Source organism: Ceratotherium simum, chromosome 16 (genome assembly GCF_057802395.1).
Source record: "Ceratotherium simum simum isolate JZ-2026a chromosome 16, ASM5780239v1, whole genome shotgun sequence".
NCBI classification, from domain to species: Eukaryota; Metazoa; Chordata; class Mammalia; order Perissodactyla; family Rhinocerotidae; genus Ceratotherium; species Ceratotherium simum.
Window position 1 is genome coordinate 5,184,890 of NC_141915.1, and position 22,253 is coordinate 5,207,142.

The 22,253-nt window shown below is 38.8% G+C and overlaps 1 protein-coding gene across 2 annotated transcripts in view; it reads right to left on the reverse strand.

The window, feature by feature from the left end:
• Window positions 1–22,253, reverse strand: part of COX10 (cytochrome c oxidase assembly factor heme A:farnesyltransferase COX10) — a 125,423-nt gene that overhangs the window by 77,395 nt on the left and 25,775 nt on the right. For both annotated transcript variants that reach the window (XM_004433045.3, XM_087440407.1), the window contains exon 4: window positions 18,270–18,394. In XM_004433045.3, coding sequence (XP_004433102.1) covers window positions 18,270–18,394 — 125 coding nt within the window. The remainder of the gene's footprint in view (window positions 1–18,269; window positions 18,395–22,253) is intronic.

Consider the following 22,253-nt stretch of genomic DNA (forward strand, 5'->3'; position numbering starts at 1 on the left):
TGTCTGCTTCTTGCCTATCACTGTGTCCCCAGTGCCTAGTGACTGGTATATACAATAGACTCTCAGGTGAAGACAAAAGAGTTGAACATGAGTTGAATATGTGAACCAACTGCTTCCATAAAGGCATAAATTACAAACTTCCACAAAATATGAGAATTGGGACCAGGAAATGTCACCTCAGAGCAGATGAACACTCCATAAACATCAGAGTCTGGTGAGAGCAAGACACATATCCATTGTGGCAAATCACAAGAGCAGAGAGGCCTGCAGTTTCAAGTAAATATCACACACTCCGCATAAGAGCAAATACTATGACTGAATGTACCTCTCTTAGTTCAACGGTGAATAAACAGGGGAAAATAACAACAGTGGGACTATCAAAACCTCCCAGCATAAAAAGTGGAAAACAGTACTGAGAGGCAGTGGAACATATGGTTAGAAAAAACCCTACTAGGGAAAAACCAAAGTAAATTTTGGAAAGCATCTGCTTTTTGTTCTCAATACCATAATGAAGAGCTAAAGGAAGATATGACAACTAGCATGGAAAAAAAACCCTGCTTGAGTACGGGGTAGATATAAAAAGAAAAACAGGTAAGAAATGGCACTTTTTTAAAGAAACTAAAAATTTAAGAGCTGACTAAGAAAAACTAGGAATGAACATTCAAAAAAAGTACAAGATCTAAATTTTAGAAATTACATTTGACTAAGAATATAAAGCATGAGCAAACAGGAAAAAATTAGCATATTTCTTTGATTCTTATGCATGCTTTTCTCCCTACATTTTAACATTTCTGAAACTGGGATTCATCTTCAGATTGATTGGTGTGTCTAATGCTGTTTAGCGTTGTCTTAGCACCATCCTGCCCTCAAGTGCTAGTAAATGGTCTTAGAATCTAGGAGTGCTTCTGGATAAGAAGACTGAATAGTAAAAAGATATCTAGTTTCCCCGAATAAATTTACAGGTACAATGTAGTTCTAATTAAAATCCAATATTTTTTAAAGAATTTCAAAACAATGAATTTCAACTTCATCTGAAAAAGTAAACTGATCAGAAGCACCGGAAAAGTCTTGAACAAAAAGTACACTGCAGGAAGACTTATCCTCTGAGAGAGAGTATGTAATAGAGATATACTACTTAACAAGGTGCGGTTCTGGAAACAGAATAGATTAGTGAAGCAGAAATAAATCCAAAGTATAACAGAACGTAGCTATTAAAAGTAGTGGCATTTCAAAATAATCCTGGGATAACATGCTAACAATTTAGGACCAAATTAAGTTAAATCACCACCTCACAACCTATTTCTTTAAAAGAATCCACATATTAAGATATAAAGCCTTTCTAATTATCCTTCCCAAGAAAGAAACCATTATAAAATGACAGATTTGAATATTTAAAAATGTCAGGCCTCCATATACTCCAAAACATAAACATAGACAAGGAGCAATGTCAACAACAGGCTCAGAAACAAATCTGCAACAAATTACATACATGAAAAGCTCTTACATATCAGTTAAAAAGAAAATATCTTCATGCTAAAAGGGACAAAAGATATGACAGAACAATCATGGCAATTAACAAATAAGAAAATACCAATAATAAATACTGGTAATTAACACATTATGAACATAAGACCATTTTCCTTTTCTTTAGACTTAAGATGAAAAAAACATGTCGGCTAGTATGAAGAAACAGAACTCGGGGGTGGGTGGCAGGATGTTCACATGGGCTGCGGAGTCCCTGGAGGGTTTTGAGCAGAGGAGGATGTGATCCCATTTATGTTTTAGAACATCACTCTGGATGTTATACTGAGAACAGACTGGAGAACGGCAAGGCAAAAGTAGCAAAACCAATTAGGAGGTTATCACAAGAACCCAGGCAAGGGACAAGTGGTGGTAATGTGAAGGTTGTGAGAATTGGTTGGAGAATCCAGACAACCCCTACAGCTACCCTACAGCTAACGTGTGTGTGTGTGTCTACACAATCAGCATAATTTCCTGATGGTCTGAATGTGGGGTCTGAGAGAAAACCAGGGATCATGAATGACTCCAAAGTCTTTGGCTTGAGCAACCATCATACTGGACTGACTGACAGCCACTGAGATGGACAGTCAGAGCAGGTTTGAGGGGAAAGATCAGAAGTTCGGGTTTAGACAGTACGTTTCTGGTATGTTATGGAATCCACGTGGCATTGTTGAGTAGGCAGTAAGGTATAGGGAGAGTCTGGGTTTCTGTATCTCCTATCTAATTTTTTCCTCTGGTAAAGAAGTGTCTGATGAGGAAATGTATCATTGGAATACATTTTCACTAACAGCTATTTATTGTAAGCACTGGGAACATATAACTCATAACATTACCTCCAAATCACCTTGGAATACCAATTAATGAAAAATAATTTTTAAAAGCCTTCAAATGACAAAGATGATGAAATTAATACACAGTTTCATTTAGTATTGCATGAACAAACCTACTTTGCTGTTATAAAAAACTTTTACATTGTCATTAACTTTAGCTTGATTTTATCTGCTCCCTTAGTATTACCCAATTTTAATTCAACTTGTTTTTTTACAATCTCAATGCTAATCCTTTCAAAGATGACTAACAAATTTCCAAGAAAATTTGTATAAACAATAGGATTATCTTCCTCTTTATCTTGTAAAAAATGTAATTTCATTTTTAAATAACAGCCTTGATGAAATCAGAATAACAAAGGAACAAAGGAACAATGTTTAGTTAGGCTCTTTTAACCATTGAACTTATGTTCTCATTTGCTGACTCATTTTGTCATTCATTTGTTTAACAGTCATTCACTGAGTGCCAGGTACCAGGGATTCAAATAAATGAAATATGCCCTTGTAGCCAAAGAGAGGCTCAGAGGCTAGTGAAACGTTCAGAAATGTAAAAACATACAGTGCAATTGAATAAATGGTGTATCAGAGAAAATATACAAGGAGTTAGGAGATCAGAGTAAATGTGTTAAAACCGAGAAAAGGTTAAACCAAGCACTATCTAACAAACAAGTTTATGGAAGACAAGTACTGAACAACTATTGATTAAAATGACCTTACAGGGCCAGCCCGGTGGCGCAAGCGGTTAAGTTCAGATCCCGGGCACGCACCGATGCACCGCTTGTCAAGCCATGCTGTGACGGCATCCCATATAAAGTGGAGGAAGATAGGCATGGATGTTAGCCCAGGGCCAGTCTTCCTCAGCAAAAAAGAGGAGGATTGGCATGGATGTTAGCTCAGGGCCGATCTTCCTCACACACACACACACAAATATATATATATATTAAATAAATAAATAAAATAAAATGACCTTAGTGCAAAAAGTTAAATATAAATAAAATGGGAACGTTTTTGTGCTAACACATACTAATCTCTAATGACCATACTTAAGACTACCCATTTTAGGTGTTTTCTAATAACTAAGAATTATATATGCATATGACTGTAGTTCTTTTACCAAATTACCTAACTCTAGTAGGTATACTCTAAGTATTCATCAAACACCTAAGAGTGGACATCTGTTTAACAAGGAGGCCACTAGCCTGAGGTGGCTCTACTGCCTCCACAGCCCACGTACAAAACCTAAGCCTGGAAATGCCTCAAGGTTAAGAAATCAAAACCTAAGGACAAGGAACACAAACAGCCAAGGAGACTCGCAAATAAGGCAACCACTTAAGCTAGAGCCAATCGAATAATTCCCTTGCGCTGCTGCCGCCTCTTCTCCATGATAGTCTTTCCCCTGGCTCCTGTGTGTGGAGCCCTCCTAACCACTTCTGGTGGTTTGGTGCTGCCCAACTTGAATGATTTTTTGCTCAAATAAACTCTTAAAAATTTTAAGATGCCTCAGTCTATCTTTTAAGATCTCTTTTACAGAAGATTACAGTGTTAATGTTACCTGCTGGCAGCTTGAGATACTTTGTAGTAAAACATCAATGGCATATCCAGAAATACTTCTTTGATCAATGAATTATTAAAAGTGAATGCTGAATTCTTTACTATAATACTACCCTGTACAGACATTTAGAGAGCAAATTAAGAATTCTATGTTCAATTACCACTTAGATTTCAACTTGATAGAAATGATAAAAGGAAGGATAAAAATAAGCATGACAATGAAAATAAGGATGGCAAGTTTAAACTGATTTGATATTCTCTTCTTGCAAAAAGAAAAGCGGAATTAATTGGCTGTCTAAATTCAAGCCATTTTTTTAAAAGCTCATGTGAATTTTTAAAAACCATGCTTAGAAAATAATAAAGATATTTAGAGTATCATACTTAATGTGTGTGTGGACATTTGTGGGAAAAAAATTGGCTAATGAGGGAAAGGATGATTAAGAAATGTGGATAACTCTTTAAATACTTGTCAAGAAATGTACTAATATGGAATGGCATGAAATGAAAATTAACTTTAGGATCTGGTCTTTTAATTTGACAGCTGTTTGACAACTGCAAAATGCAAAACCAACCTCAGACAACTGCAAATAAAGGAGAGACGATTAAGCCAAAGAATTTCACATGGAATGATAGATAGAATATACATGGTAGTAACTCCTCACAGGGGAATAGATAAATGCAGGCTGGAATTTTTATTGTCTTTGAAGGTGCTGATATTCAATGGACTTATATTTCACAAAGAGCTGTGCGCTACTCTATTACAATTAATAGCACTTTCTGAAACATAATGCCATCAGTGGAGAAATAATTGTAAACACATTTGAAATTTCCAGGTGTTTCTTGAAGCAATTTTTAGTTGACCTTCCTTGACTTTATACCTTTTGGATGCTAAAGCAGTACCATCCCCCGCTTTTCTAGTTTAAAAGCAATGAGCTTGTCTATGGTATAGCTCGAGAAGACACACGTGTCCAAGAAAGCTAGCCACTTAATCTACAAGCGAAGATTCAGTGCCCCCAGCTTGATTCTACCTAAGCTACTGGGGTTATTTTGTACTCCACTTTTCGCAGCATGATGAAAATAATGGGAGAAAACTACACTCCACTATTTAGTTGTGAAGAATTCTGTTTTGAGAAGGAAGATTTTTCTTTTCTTTTTTTTAATTTTGGTAAATGATCATCTATAAATTATATGTCCTATTTCAAAGGCCAGAACTGGGGATGGGGGAGTTCCTCACGGCAAATTCAACCCACTGACAGGTTTTGTTTGGTATGCACGGGGTTTCAAAAAATTGAGCCAACATTTAACATTTAAAACTCAGGAAATTTCACAGGAAAATCCAAATGTCTAGCTTGTATTGAAAAATCAGAGGTTCTAGCAACACGGGGCCTACATTTATCTAGGCCCGTCCTAGCAACTGCTCCCCGTGGCCAGGGCACTCACTCTTCCAATTCATCGAGGCTACCACACAGCCCTAAAACAGCAAGTAAAACATGTACGGAAGAGACCCGAGAGATGTGCCTCTGCAAATGGAAAATGTCCCTGTGGGTAACTAAGATGAGCTCCTTGTGACCAGGGAATAGCTTGAAAAAAAAAATCTCATTTCTAAGGCTTGTCTATAATCACTTCCCAGAAAGACTGTTTCCTACAAATGCAATTGAAGTCCCATGAACTAAGTAGCTCAAGGGGGGGCGGGGGCGCAGCTGGAGCTGTCCCCAGGAAACTCCTTCCTCATCCCAGAAAGCCATATACAGGAAGACTAAGGTGAGCAATGAGGCCAAGCACAGGTTTCCAGTTTGGTCTTCCACCTGGCATGGACAGGTTAGGTGTCCTGAACGCCTTACTACTTACCACAGTTGTAATTTCACATTTATCTGTGCAACTTTTTGACTGATGCCTATTAATCCCATCAAACAATAAGCAACATTCCTTATTCACTTATTCATTCATCTGTTGAGCTCCTACTATGTGTGAGACAATTTTCTAGGTACTGGGGAAAGAGTAATAGATAAAACCAAGTCTCCGCCTCTCAGGGAGCTGACATTCCAGGGAGGGAAACAGACCAAGAACAAAAAAAATATGTCAGAGGAGAGGGACAGGAGGGCAAAGTGAGGGTGTGCCTGACATCTCAGAGGAGGTGATACAGAGCAGAGGTTTGAATGAAGCCATGCAGATATCTATGAGAAGGCAGAGGGAAGAGGAACTGCCAAGATTCTCAGGTAGGCGAGTCCAGAGGGGTTGGGGAATGGCAAGGAAGCCAGTGTGGCTGGAGCGGAGGCAGCAAGGATGTCAGAGAGAGAACAGCAGTGGCTGAAGCCAGAGCACCCAGAGGTAAGGACTTGAAGCTTTCTTCTAAGTTGATCCATTCACGCTCCTCTGGCATAACTTTCATTCTATTTGTCCCATATCTTTACTTTCCCATCTCCTGCCAAAATCTCCTGAGATTCAAGGATGGCCCTATTCATCTCCAGCTGGACATACCAAAAGCAGAGCAAACTCACAACCAGCCCCCCAAATCCAAACAGAATTATTATTTCTTCACCAAGACCTGCTCTTTCTTCTGTATTCCCTACCTCTATCCATCCAACCAACCAAGTCAGAAATCTACAAGTTATTTGATACTCCTTTCTTTTTCTCACTACAACATCTAATTAATGACCAAGTCCTTTCAGCTCAAAATCTCTCCTAATAATGCCCCTTCAGGCTCTCCCGATCATAACTACTTTATTTGTTATCCGAATTGGTCTATCCTCAAGCTTTGCTCCACAGAATGGCTAAACCATTTTTTATAGAAAGCAAATCTCCCCATCTCCTTTCCTCATTCAATAAATTTTAATTAATAAATAACAATAATAATTAACATTAATTGGATGCTTACAAGTACCAGGCCCTTTACTAAGCACAAAATATATCATTTAAGTTTCTCAACAACCTTATCTCTTGAGAGAGGTAAGTCATCTGTCCAAAGCCACAGGGCTAACAAGTGCCAGATACAGAACTGCACCCAGGCAGGCTGGTCTCTGAGCCCGTGCTCAACCACTAGGCCTCACCAGGCGGCCCCTCTGGGCAGCTCCCTTGTGGCAGGCCCTGATCTGTGGATAAACAGACAGGGTCCCTGCCTTTGCTTGGCTTACAATCAAACAGTCATCCAAATGCATACTTACAAATCGTGAAAAGCACTATGAAGGACAGCTGTGCAGTGTGACACAGAAGAGCTGCCCAGGTCGGGGGGCAGGGAGGTCAGGAGGCCTGTGAGGAACGGATGCTGCTGCACTGTCTGGTTTTATTTTCATCACAGTACTTGTGCCTGCCTGATATTCTCTTGTTAATATATTTATTGCCCATCTCTTGCTATTCCACTGAAACTCATGAGAGAAGTGACCTGTCTGGATGCCCAGCATGCAGCACAGTGCCTGGTACATAACAGGTGCTTAGGAAATGTCTGCTAAACAGACGACACTTTAGCTGAGATCTATGAGCTAAGATGTCGACAGTGGAAGGAGAGGAAGCTGGAGAAGAAACACACCATGCAGAGTCCCTAGGTCAAAGTTAGGATTTTCTTCTCTATCCTTAGAGAAGTAGAAGCCATTAATTAAAACCCACCAGGTTGTCTGACACCTACAGGGTAAGTCTGGATGCTTTACCAAGGCATGCAAGGCCCTTGATGACCTGCGCCTACTAACTTCTTTAGCCAAATCTTTCACAGGACCCTCCACACTTCGTGCCGCATGCTTCTGCTGCACTGCCATGTCTGCACGTCCCCGAATGGTCTGCTGTGTATGACATTTCACATCTCTGTGTCTTTACTCATGATGTTCTCTCTGCCTGGAATGTTCCCCTCTCACATGCATCTACCTGGTGAACACCCACCTAATCTTCTGACCCTCCGGTCACTTCTCTGTGAAGCTTTCCTGACCCCACAGGTATAAATGACCACTCCCTACACCTTCCTTTGTACACCTAAGGCACTGCCTATATTCTACCACAGCACCAACATATTTTATTGTACTTATTTATACGCCTATCTTCTCTACCAGACTGGGAGCTGCTTCTGAGTAGGGACCAATCTTTTTATCACTAGCAAAAGTGATCAATAAATGTGGGAGGATCCTTTCTGAAGATAACTTTCAAGAAAAGACCACCCATAGCATTAGCACTTTCTACTACCTAATCACATCTTGCTTTCTGCTCCTAGGCAAATCAGAACTACTTTTCGGGCCGGCCCCGTGGCTTAGCGGTTAAGTGCGCGCGCTCTGATGCTGGCGACCCGGGTTCGGATCCCGGGCGTGCACAGACCCAGCGCTTCTCCCGCCATGCTGAGGCCAAGTCCCACATACAGCAACTAGAAGGATGTGCAACTATGACATACAACTATCTACTGGGGCTTTGGGGGAAAAAAATAAATAAATAAAAATTAAAAAAAAAAAAAAAAAAAAGAACTACTTTTCAATAGGCAGGTGAACGTCAAGGGGATTTCAACAGGCTCCCCTTGCCTCAATAATTTTAAGCTGAACTAAGCAGAATAAACAAAATTCTGTGCAAGTGAGAACTAGTTCAGTCATATTTTCCTGTCTTTCAAAGGCATTAAAGCAAAGTCTTAAAGCCTGAATGTTCACAGAATACTTATGAAGGGGTCATCTTTTTATATAACCTGACTTCACTTAAGCTAGAGGTATTTGGGATGGCTGAATATCTATCTGTTGAAAAATTTATAAATTATTTTTCTTCTTGTGGGAAAATATGTTAGACTTTGAATTAGGGGACTGCCTACCTGTTCAAGGTTAACCGCATTCTTATTTAAATAAGGTATTTTGCCATTCAGTCAGCCATTCACTCAAGAGTAAGTGAAAATCATGGAGGGAATCCAGGCTCAGTAAATAGTATCCTTTACTAATACCCTAATTTACAAACCCCTGAAGATTTTTATAAGAACTGAGAATCTGGTCTTAAGATATTTTTACATACAAGGGACGACATTATATTTAATCCCCATTATTTTAAATTAGGAGATGACAGCAGTAACTTTATGGGAGGCATCTTGATCCACATATCTTCAGCTAGCTGTTTAAGGAAATTATACAGAGCACTGTCTAATCCTTCTTATTTAGTTCACCTAATGACAGCAATATAAACAATGGCATTTTTCTAGATCATCAACCATATTTTTGCTAAAAGCAATACCAGAATAATCATAATTTTACTCAGATATATTAATAAAAATGTTAGGATACTACACTAGACTTTTATTTCAGTGGTAGTTTTCTTTATTATAAGCCAGCAGGTAAATATCTTCTGGTACTAAAGAAACCTCAGTTGGAATAAAAGCTAAAACTGCATATTATCTTAGGAGTTTAAGGCTACATAGCACATTTTAAAGTATAAGGATACTCTAGATTACAAGTATACATAAATCTTATTAACTACCAAATTTTCTCTTTTGTTTCATCCTATCTCTACATTCCATCACTCAAATCCTTTAGAATTTCTTTGTTCCCTCTGTGATCATTGCTTCCGGGAGAAATCTGGCATAGGATCTGAAGGAAATGCCAGAGTGAAATTTTCCTTGAGATTAATCACACAGGTAAAGTAATTTCCCCTTCTTGCCAAACAATATTTTTTAAAACTTCTTAGAAAATCGATTAAGACAGGACTGGGTGGTCATGAAAATGTGAATTTTAGGATTTACTTAATCACTTACACACAAATTCTAAAGGTCTAATAGCTTGCCTGAAGCAGTCTGGAGCTCCATTACTAGTTAGAAATAGCAGTAGACAAAGAATTCTCAAAAGTTGGTCCAGGTTAAAGAAGCACAGGTATAACACATCTGTTCCACTGCCCATCCCCAACACCCCAATTCCTATTCTTATTCATTCCAAGTGTCTGAGAGCTCAGTATGGAATTTAGAAATCATCAAATGACTCTAATTTTAATAAATATCAAAGCATCAAAATTTTCATGTATTAAACCTTAAAAGCAGTTTGTCATTACAGCAAAGAGAGTGAGTATGAGATAAGGAGACATACACTCTCCCAGGGATCAGCCACATAGTTAGTTTTTACATCAGCGTCATCAGCCATCAGTCAACCAAGAGTCAACCGACCCTAGAAAACAGGGAGGGGAGTCTGTGGTAGAGCAGAGAACAAACAGGCTAATGAGATTCAGAAGAGCAACTATTGGGAAATGTAAAACATAACTGAAGACTTAAAAAGAAAGAAAAAAGAAAAGAAAGAGATATTTTAGGAAGAAACTTGACTTCTGCTATGTTGGAATGACAGGGAGACATCTAGGAAGGAGGGAAGTCTCCGAGTCACCCCAATCAGGTTTAGTCACAACACACTACCCAGAGACACAAGCCAAGAATCACAACTCCAAAAATCCATACTGGTATCATTTCCATTGTATCTCAATGAAATATCTGCTTTTCTGATTTATCAACCTTTTTCACCAATATTTCTTAAATTTACCCGAACTGACTACATAATTCCACAAGGCCTATTAAATGGTAGAGAACTAATAATGTCTGATGAACCTAAGTCACCACATATTCAAATATGAAGAATTCACACATAGGTATACATACACTTGAAATAAATACATACATATATTCATACACACGTATATATTATAGTTGGCAAGTATAACCCCAGTCTCTTAGTACACTGAGGAAAATGAACACATTTTCCCTTCCCATTCTCTATATTAAGATCCTAACTGGAGATAACTAGAAGATAATCAGATTCTGAAAGTGTGGAGGATGTGGGCCAAAAAAGACCAAACGTTTATATTAATAACAATAAAAATAGCTAGCATTAATTGAGCATTTAGCTTGTAAAGGGCGTAAGCTCTTTAAATCGTCCCAATCTCATTAGAGATACACACATTACCATGCCCACCATGGTACCATCACCTCTAGTACTTAGTTGCAAGGATGTCAGCAATTAACCTGGTGGAAGGAAGACTCATATCAACGGGAACAGCCCTATTCCGAGGTGGTCACTGGACTAGGATGTTTCAACTGAGAGGAAAAAGCAGTGAACTGCTCCACAGGTTCTGCTCCCAGTTGAACCATTTTCCTGGTGATCAACGACACCACTAAGCTTCATTTTATTCTTTTACAACACTGGAATAATGCCACCTCACAGAGTTGTTGTAAGAAGCAAATAAAATAATGACCAGTTAAGGTAGCATGTAAATTATAAAATACTATCTACAAATATAGGTTCAAATTATCATCATCTCTGCATTTGCTGGCAAAACTTCCCCTAGAGTTATTTTGGTTATGAATACCAATGCCAAACTCACTCTACTTAGATGGATCATTCTGAAGAGGGGAATCAAATGTAATTTAGGAACTATTTGGGGTTATATAAATTCAGAAAAAGAGACTCTGCATTTAAAATGTGCACTCTTTTTGACGTTTTGCAGTAAGGCTCATCATTTTCCTTATATAAAAAACATATTTAGTTGGCGACTCTTTTCCATATGCTATTCAAAGACTCTATGCAAACCTGATCTAGCGCAGTAGCTAATCTGAGTCATCTGAATAAGCCACAAATTATGGGCTTCAGAGGCCACCAAATGAATGCAAGTTGCCCACTAGTTAAAACATCAAACAAATCACAACACTCACAAGAAAAATATATTTCTCATATTGATTTTTCTTACACATATGATGTTTAATAAATCACATCATTGGTGTTCGCTAACATCAGTCTTATTCTCCTAGAACACAACACTAAGTTTAATAACTACTTTTGTTCAACAGGGAAGATAAAAGTCAATTCCTATTGCTCAAGGCAGACTGCACAGCCAAAACAAAAGAAACATAAGAGAAAGGGAAAATGGAGAAAGATGCATTAGATATTAATCTCATATTCACTGTGAAAACAGAAAAATCTTTATCTGTTTCTCCTTTCAGAGTTTAAAAGGCTGTCAATTTTCTTTTGCCCTACCCACCCTATAATTCAGAGCTCTTTATCCAAAGCCCTTCCTTTTTACCTTATTTCAGCCATGAAAAGTCTCTCAAGTATTGTCAGTATCAAACAAAAAACACGTCTCTTCTTGACCCTACTTTATTCACACCTCTTGATCTCTTTCATTAAACTTCTTCAACATCCACAGATACACTGGATCCTAAGAGAATACACCCTTATCAGCATTACCTTTCTAATTAGAACCTGCCTCTCAGATCTGCAACTCTACTTATGTTTTGTGCCTTTCTTGTAATTTTCTCCAAAATAAAGTCTCTGAGAACATCAATGGTTCCTCTTAGAGCTAAGTCTAGGTTATGAATTCATTCATCATTTATTTGATCTTTCAAAAGAGCCATTTTTTGAAATCCCATGAACCTAGACTTAAACAAATGAGCTAATGTATGTAAAATGCTTAGAACATTACTTGGCACATAGCAAGTGGGAAATAAGTGTTAGCTGTGATTGTTGTTGTTATTAACACTTCTTGCTACTTCCTCCCCTCCCCCATACACATTCCTTTATTAGCAATATGACTTCCTTTGGAATTTCACCCTACTGGCCTGCTATATGCTTATGGAAAGAGGTGATGAATGTACAAGATAAGTAAGTCATAATCATCGGTCTCAAGGAGTTAAGAGTTCTGGAGGGAAGACAGACAAATGAATAATTACATTTCAATACCACAAGTGCCTATTAACCATAGTTAGAAAGTGATATTGGAAGTACAGTCACATGGAAGAAGAAAGAACACTGAGTTTTGCCAGAGAGCAGAACTATGACCAATAGGTTGGAGTTATAAGGAGGCAGACTTTGGCTCAATATGAGGAAGCTACCCACCTACAGAGCCAGCTGCTTTGGAAATCAGTGACAACTGTACCAAGGAGAAGATCAGCTGCAAGGGACAGTATAAAAATTAAAGAGATCCAACACAAAAGAAGTCATCAAAATTCTTGAATAACTTACCGATAGCAGAGTAATAACGGAAGCAAGGACTCATCAAGGTCTTATTTCTGTGAGTGTGTGTGTGCGTGTGGGTGTGTGTGTGCTCTCAATACCACAATTAGGCATGACAGTAGATCCTACATGTAGCTACAGAGATGGTGAAGGTGAGGCAAGCCAGGTGCCCTGGGCTGCAGTCAGGAAACCCCTACTTGTCCAATCAATACACTTGTGAGTAGAGAAGCTAGAACCCAAGCCCAATTCTTTTAATACAAAGATACTTTCACCACATCCCATTTACAGTGAAACACTGAAGGCATAGCTGGGCTATGAATAGAGACCATATAATTTCTTGTCCAAACTGGAACACTTGAGAGTAAAAAGGGGCATTATTAATAATTACGCCAGGAACACAAGAATAAACCAGGACATAAGGGCACCCCAGCTATCAACGGGTAGCTACACAAGAAGAAATGTAAGCCACGGATTGCCTAAGGCAGAAAGTGTAGTCAGGATCTTAGGTAAAGATCTCGGAGTTAAATCAAAAGTAGAAATTATGAAAGCAGTGGTTCTTACCTGGGGGGCGATTTTGGTCCCCAGGGAACATCTGGCAGTGTCTGAAGACATTTTCAGTTGTCACAACTACAGGGAGGGGTGCTAATAGTATCCAGTGGGTAAAGACCAGGGACGCTGGGAAAACCCCACAATGCACAGGATAGCCCCCCACAACAAAGTTATCTAGCCCAAACTGTCCACGAGTGCTGAGGTTGAGAAACCTTGTCTTAAAAACGAGAAGATCTGACTGCACGAACATATGAAACATCTCCACATCAAACAAAACTGTAGACAATACTGGAACCTTACATGACAAAGAGTTAATAATCCAATCTACACTGACCAAGACCTCTTAGACAAAGGCAAGAGCCCAACAGCAAAATGGGCAAAACTCATTGGCAAACACAAATGGCCCATAGTATTAAAAAAGTTCCCCAAAACAAAAAACAACTCTACCTCCTGTGTAATCAAAACAACTCGAATTAAAAGGACATATCTAATGTCACCCTCTACAACACAGCATAGATTTTCTAACTTGCAGTGTTGGTGATGAGCACTTTCCCACGCCGCCAAATGGAAGCATAAGTTGATTTAAAACAAACAAAAGACTTTCTGGGAAGAAATTTAGCTGTACTTAAAATACATATCTTTTTTTTTTTTTCTGCTGAGGTGAATCATGCTGAGGAAGATTCACCCTGAGCTAACATCTGTTGCCCATCTTCCTCTTTTTTTTTTTTCTTTTTCTTTTTTAATGTGAGCTGCCGCCACAGCATGGCCACTGACAGACGAGTGGTGTGGTTCCATCCCTGGGAACCAAACCCGGGTGCCAAAGTAGAGCACACCAAACTTCAACCACTAGGCCATCGGGGCTGCCCCTAAAATACATATCTTTTTTATTTTAACTTTTTATTTTGAAAACTACATATCTTTTAACACAATCACACAATTTTAGGAATCTATCTACAGAAACAGTTAAGGACATATTCAAAGATTGAGCTATAAGAATTTCAGCTCCATATTATTTATGTGGGCAAAAGACTGGAAATCCTAAAATGTCAAATAAGGAGAAAGTAATTAAACAAATCATGGGATATCTATATACAACTCTTAAAATCATGCTATAGCAAATACTAACATGGAAGGATGTTCATGATATACTATTTATATGAAAAATATACAGAAACTACATGATTTATATAAATCATTTCTGTGAGAAATTAATATGTGTGTGAAGGTGTATGTATGTGCGTGTGTGTGTGAAAAGTCTATAATAATATAAATCAAAATGTTACCAAGTGGATCTATTTGGGTGGTGGGATATAAGCACTGAGGGCAGGCATTTTGTTTGTTCTCTGCTATAACTCTAACACAGAGAACAGTGCCTGGCACAAGGGAAACATAAAATAAAAACTTATTGTTATTTTTTGTTTATTTATATTTTCTCACTGATCTGCAACGAAAACACTATTTGCATAATAAATTTTTTAAATGTTGTTTTTAAAAAGAATAATTCAATGTTTTATGAAATGTTTTACAAATAGGAATGAAAATAATGCCACCTACCTCAAATTTAAATACTAATTTATGTAAATATGCTTTGTATACTCTAATACACTATAAGGCTGTTAGAAATGAATTATTTTGTTAAGACCATATACTCCACAGTTAAACCAGTTTCATACCTGCTTTGGCTGGTACTTTGTCCCAGCAATTTCACTTCTAGTATTCTGTCCTTTAAAAACAATTAGAGATGCGTGCAGTGCTGCTTACAGAAGCAAAATGTTGCACCAATAGAGAACTGGTTGCGAAAGTTGTGGCACATCCATAAAATGGAACACTATGCCACCATCAAAATTTATCCTGTAGAAATGGATTTATTGACATACACTCTTAACCTCTATTAAAAAAATTCATATATATGTAACACAAGTAAAATAATCCCCAGCACAGCTTAATATAACAATATCTATTATGTCAAATACTCAAAATAATTATGATGATAATTTTCTGATAATTCTTATCTTTTTCAATTTCTTTATTCATTCTACTTGAATTTATTCACCTTTTCACTTTTAGTCACTTGTTTTTCAAGATTTGATCAGTCAAAGTCATCTATAACATTTTATCTTTCAGTTGCTCAATTAAAAACATTTTATGGATTGCTTTCATCCTTTGAAGGCATACCTGCTTTAAAGCCACTCTGTGGTTTTGAATGAATCATGTGTATATTTTACAAAACATGGATGTAATTCCTTTTACATTTTAGTGTTAGTGGTTTCTATCTCTTTATGCTTTAGACACCACTTCATGAATCAGAAGCTGAATCTCATTTTCTCTCCTTAAAACAAATGTAAGAATTGTTTTCCAAAGCTTTATTTTTCCTACTTTCACAGAGAGATCACAGGAGTAGAGTACAAAGAAGAAACATTCAGAACTAAATTAATAACAGCTAAAAGAAAGTATTAAAAAAACATGAAATGTTATTTGAATCCTCTTATAAACATAGAAAGAAGGAAATTTTTTCTCCCATAGCACTCTATTAGAGGCTGAAGAAATTTTATACGTACCAACCATATACATGCATTCTTTAAGCTGAACACCTATTCCCTAAAAAGAGGAAAGGCTTTCCTTTTTGCTAAGGACTCTTTCTTTATCTACCTGCTATTCAAAAACTCAGTTAAAACAGGCAACTTTGTTGCCTAGTGCTCTTCGTTCTACTTATATTAATTAAAAGCACTAATGAAAATGGTCTCGTATTCCTTTATTTTAATGTTATGAGATTTTATGAGAGGTCTAACAACACCAGACCTAAAATATTTCCAACATGTTATTTAGAAAATATTGCAATTTGGGAAGCTGATCGATACCATAATAACAATGTAATTCTACAATGACGGGAATCACTAAGATTTTTTAAGTATTGTAATGCTTCCAAATGAAATTAGAGCCTGAGACAAGTGGAAGGAAGCAATATGATGAATACAAGAAGAAGAAATTATTCTGGGCCCAGCAACTACTGATTAAGGGCCGAAGTCATGCACAACACTGAAGAGGCCTGTGGGGCATGAGTGACACATGGAGGAGGAATGTGCAAGTGTTGCAAAGGCAAGACAAGAGAGCTGCGCAAGTGAGATGCAGAACAGGCCTGGAAAAGCAACCTCAGAAGGAAATAGTAACAGAAGAGGCAGACATTGCAACTCGTCAGTACCAGAAACAATCCCATCATGTAGTCTGTGGTTTTCCTCAGGAGCTTAAAATTGACAGAACCTAACTCACCCCTTATAGCAAATATACTTCCTACAGACTATGAAATAAAAGAGCCATCTGAACTCATAGTCCTTTTAAAGTTTCTAAAACCTTGGTTTATGTTCAGTTTCTGTAAATTTCTGTCTAAATGTAAATCATTCCATTTTTCCCCTCCAGATACTTTCTTGCTACAAGAGACAGGGGTTTTTCCACGATAAATCCTTGAACCACCTTTTTTAGGGCGGAGGGGAGCTCCAACTCAAGGCGATTCTGTATTATCCTTTATAGTATTTTGGGATTTCTGAACCATTTGATGTTTATTAGTTTGTTGTTGCTGTTGTTGTTTCTTTTGTTTCTGAATCTCCACACTTTTATTTTAGATCTTTTACTTAAATCTATATAATTTAAACAGGAGACAGCAGTTAGTATCTCAAGGAAAAATGCAGCTCTTCAATTTAAAAAAGAAGGCTGAAATCTAGAATGTGTTCCTGGCTTAATCGTATGACCCAGATTTATAACTAAGTAAAAGTAACAACTAAAAAATATTCTGAAAAATAGCCAGATAAATCCATTTCTCTTATATTGCTTTTTATTCAAATTTTCATTAAAAACATGTTCATTGTGAAACCATGATTATTCTCTTAGCCAGGAAATACGGAGGGTAGCAAAAGGAAGGAGCAACTTGGAAGAGACGGCATTGTGGTTTATGGAGGGAACAATACTTTGGGTTAAGCAGCAGGACTATTTGAACCTCACTGTAGGACTATTCTGTCATTAAAAATAATAACAAAAAATAAACCTTATTAGAAATGGGTTGATCCTTTTCCAAACAGCTGATAATACACTATAAAAAAATGATTTTAGGCATTATCAAATTAAAATTCCCATATTTTGCAGATTACCAACTTATACATCCGCTCAGCCAAGCTGTTTTCCTGCTGGTAACTTGAATTCCTGTTTTAAAACTGTGCCAGCTCCTCTTGGGTGTTCTGGTGATGAAAACGACTTTCCTTAAGTTTTAGCCAAGATGGTTTCATACAGGGTCTTATGAAAAAGCCACAACATTGGGGCACACCACAATGACCAGGCAGGGGAAAAAACTATTTTAGAAAATTATTTTGATGTTTAAAATCATAGAGGGGAAAAGACACATTAAAAAGAAATGCTAATTAATTTTTTATATATTCTGATTCCATATACCAAGTTCACTGAATGCTAAATTACTGATTTTTTTTAAAAAAACTAGATATGCTTGTTTAAAATACATTGTTTCCTATAGTGGTGGCTTAAAATGCAAACAAATCAAACCAAAGAAAGAATAACACAAAATAATGAAAAGCTCAGGGGAATGTACCAGACATGGATAAGAGAAGAAAGTTTGACGGCTCTAAATCACTTTTCTAACCCAAGGAATCCTGGTCATTTGAGGCAGATTCACTATTGTTCTATCACCTGAACATAGCTGAAAACCACTCGCCTCCAAAGAAAACACGAACTGGTTGTGTAACCCAGAGACTTCTACAGGATATAACAGTGTTACAAGTTCACAGTATCTCTCCATCTATATACGTGACTGTGGAAGGTTTTTTAAAATGTGACAATACCACAATCTAGGAAAAAGTAACGATACCACGACCTAGCTGAAAGGCGACAGACTGACCTGATTGATGGAGTTGGCAGCACAGGATGCAAGGCCTGTTCCAACCAAAGTAAGCAGGAAACAGGGCCAGTCAAAGGGTCCCGGAGCTAACGCAAACCCAGCTGAGGTGGTGCTGACGACGAGAGCTGCAAGACAGAAGCAGAGCAGATGTCACGTTACCCACGCAGGTTCCAGACCGTAAAAGCCAAAAACAAGCCATCTTCCACGTAAGCCAACTGATTACATTAATCACACGAACTACAGGCTAATCTTCTTTCATTAAAAAAAAAAATCAAAAAAATTTTCTGATTATAAAAATTATATGTGTTCATTATAGAAAAATGCTAACTTTCCTTTAACTCCATTATACTCAAAAGTAAAAATTAAGGTGGCTATTCCAGATTCAATCATTCACTTATTCATTCAACAAACATTTACTGAATACCTACTTCACAATCCCTACCTACTATGCTGGGCATTAGGCATTGTATGGGATAATGGTATATAAGGTCTCATTCTTGCTCTCAGGGAATTGATTTGACAGGGAGATGAGAGACATATAACTATAACTATGACAATAACTATAACACAAGGCATCAAACAATAAGGGTCCCAATTTTGTGACAAGCTCGAGGCAACTTGCATGGAGGGCTTGCCCATTACAGATGATGGTCCAGGAGCCAGAAGATGGTTAGAGGATGACTACACGGGGATGACAATCCTGCAGCCACCAAGAAGAACAAAGGGAAGAGGCAAGGTGCAGAAGCAAGACCATGTAATTCAAGCATCCACCAAAGCTGCGCCTTTTTTGTGGGCCCTAGTCCTTCTTTCCCAGGGGTTCACAGAAGCTGACAGGGCCAGAAAGTGTCTAAGAGTGGTACTGACATGGGGCTGTAGGCATTCACTGGAAAAAGGGTCACCACTGGTGGGCTAATCAGGGAAGGCTTCAAGAAGATGGCATTTAAGCTGGACCTTCAGGAGGGGAGGTAGGAAAAGGAGGAGAATGGTGGAGTGGGCAACATTACAGGTGGCTGGATAAATCCAAGAATAGGCACAGGGGCAAGAAACACCAATGTCAAGAGTCCAAAGTGCATGTGACACCATCTGCCTCGATTTTTAAACCAAACATCTAGGAGTCTCTCCTTTCTCATCCTTATCTACCTCTCATCTGTTGCAAAGTACTGTCTGTTCTACCCTCACAATGCATTTCAAACCCATCTCTATTGCCACCATCTAGTCCAACGGCTCTCAACCAGGAGTGGTTCTGCCCGCCATGGCACATTTGGCAGTCTGAAGACATTTTTGTTTGTCACAACTAGAGGGGGCAGATACTGCTCTCCTCTAGTGGAGAGAGGCCAGGGATGCTTCTAAACATCCTATGGTGCATAGGACAGCCCCACATAACAAAGAATTTTCTGGCCCAAAATGTCAACAGTGCTGAGGTTAAGAAACTCTGATCTAGTCTAAGCCATTACCTTGCCTGGACAACTGCAAGGGCCTCCTCCCTAACTGGTCTCCTTGCTTCCACCTTGTCCTTCTCCCAGATGATATTTTAAAAATGTAAACAGATTATATCACTCCGATACTATACTTGGAATAAAAAACACCACTTCCCCTGCCATATAAGTGCATCTTGCACCTCTCTCTAGCTCACTCACTATTCTCCCATCACGAGGGCCTTCTTTTGTTCTTTGAGCATGCCAAGCTCTTTCTTGCCTCAGCATCCTTGTACTCTTGTTTCCTCTGCCTCTTCTCATGGCCGGTTCCTTCCCATCCTTCAGATTTCATCTTAAATGTTCCTTCTTGGGGAGAATTTCCCTGATTATCCCGTCTGTAGCAGGCCCTCCCCAGTTATGCCCTTGCTCACATCATCCTGTAATTTCCTTCACAGCACTTATCACACTCTGGCTCCTCACTGGAATATAAACTCTGTGAAGGCAGGAGCCCTGACTGTATAGTTCACTGCTGTATATTCAGGGCCACCACTGCGCCAACTATAGAGCAGTACTTACTGGAGGGAGAAGAGGAAGGGTGGTGGCTGTCAGATTGCAGAATAGCAAGTTCAGGAGTTTGCATTTCATTTGGTTGGTATTAAAGAGTCATTGACAGTCTAATGCAAGAATGTGATCTATTACTGGGAGTTTAGCCTGGTAGCAATAAGCACCCTGATTTACATGGGCAGACAGTTTTGCAGAGAAACAATCTGAGGGGCTATACCATTAATCCACTGTGAATACAGGTAGTAAAAGTGGGAACCAAATAGATATAAAGGATATTTTGATTAGACAATTGTTAGGAGTTGGTAACTGTGAGAGGTAGGAAGACAAAAGAAAATGACAAAAGATAAAAAAAAAGATAAAAGATAAAGTGTTGCACCTGGGTGACATGGAAAGGAATGACAACATTAACAGAAATAAGGGTAAGAGGTGATCTAGCTAGCTGGTCTTAGGAAAATGTGCTGCTTCTGAGGAACCATGGGACAGCCAGGTAGAAATGTACAAAAAGTAGATGAAATATGAAACTGGAGCTCAGCAAAGAGACTGGGTAGACAGGAGAGAGGCAGGAAGCCCTGGAGTCACCTGCCTAGAGACCGTGGCTGAGCCCGAAGGGACAGATGAGATCATCAATGGACAGCAAGTGCGGTGGAAAGAAGTGTATGAAAAACGTCAGAATTGACAAATGGGGGAACAGGAATTAATGACAGGCACTGACAACGAATATTTGGAGACCACAATCAGGAGCATGAGGTGTCAGGGTTGTCGAATAAGCATGCAAAGGGCCACAGGATGCAGGAGAGGAAGGCACCACTGACAGCAGTAAGTAAATGCTAGAGAAACTAGTCGTTCCTCCTAACAGCCACAAATTGGTTGGCATGTCCTTCAATCTAGTCTTACTGGCAATGTATAAACTCTTTATAGTTCTACCATATGGACAAGCCCCTTCTCTAATATCTAGACCAGAGACAGCCTTGTTGATATTTCTATATTTCTTTGATAGGGTTTGATGGCAATTTGCAACGATGAATGACATAAGTACATGTAGAGAAGTACTTCTAAACTAAAAGTCTCTAGGGAGAATGTATTTTGGCAAAAGGGTCCTTCCTTTAACTCAGTGGTCCCCAAATGTGGTGTGCAACCAAATCTCATAGGGGAAGATTGACCTCCAGAAACAAGGAGAGAGGTCTAGGTTTAAGCAAACAGGAGAGCAAGGCCCAAGAATGAGAAGGCAGGTTTGGATAAAGATTACAGGAAGACAAGCAGACAGTTATGAGCTGAAGGCAAAGAGGAGGCTGATCAGAAGTCACAGACACGCACATTCAGGAGGAAAGGCTGGCTTAGGCCAGGAGTGCTTCTAGGCCAGAAAGCATGCACCGTCCCCTCTCCCTTCCTCTGCTCCGGGGGCACAGCCTGCGCTGGCCTACATAAGGCACCACAAGTCAGAACACAACAATTTCACATAAGTACAGAACAGCACCAAAAACCCACAGGGACACAGGGGCAGCAATCAAAGACAGAAAACTTATTTCAAAGGAAACATCCTGGAAGAAATCTTTACTCTATAATTCTATAACAACGTGTGCCCCAAAGAAAATGCCAGCCATTGCAGGCTTAGAAAACAGCAGTTGCAGATGCATCTGAAAGGACGTTTTACCCACGCGCAACACGGAAAGAACAGCTTCTCCTATAATTGTCCATTTAGCCACACCTGCACATACTTAACATGCACATCGAGAAGAGCACCACGTTTAGAGCAAACAATAAAACTCCTTTTAGGATACTCAAATAGCACCCTTCCCTGAGGAAGCTTTTTCATTCTTTACAGATTATCACACCATAAACTACAAAGCCTCATAGACAGGCTGGCGTTCTAGAATGAGAGTCATCTTGTTTTGCATAACTCACCAGCTCTCCAGATGGGTTAGGTGACGCCTCACATATTGCCCTGTGTGTAGCGACAAACCAGGATTGGAAGAAAAGTCCTTCACATCCGGGCTACTCATCAGTC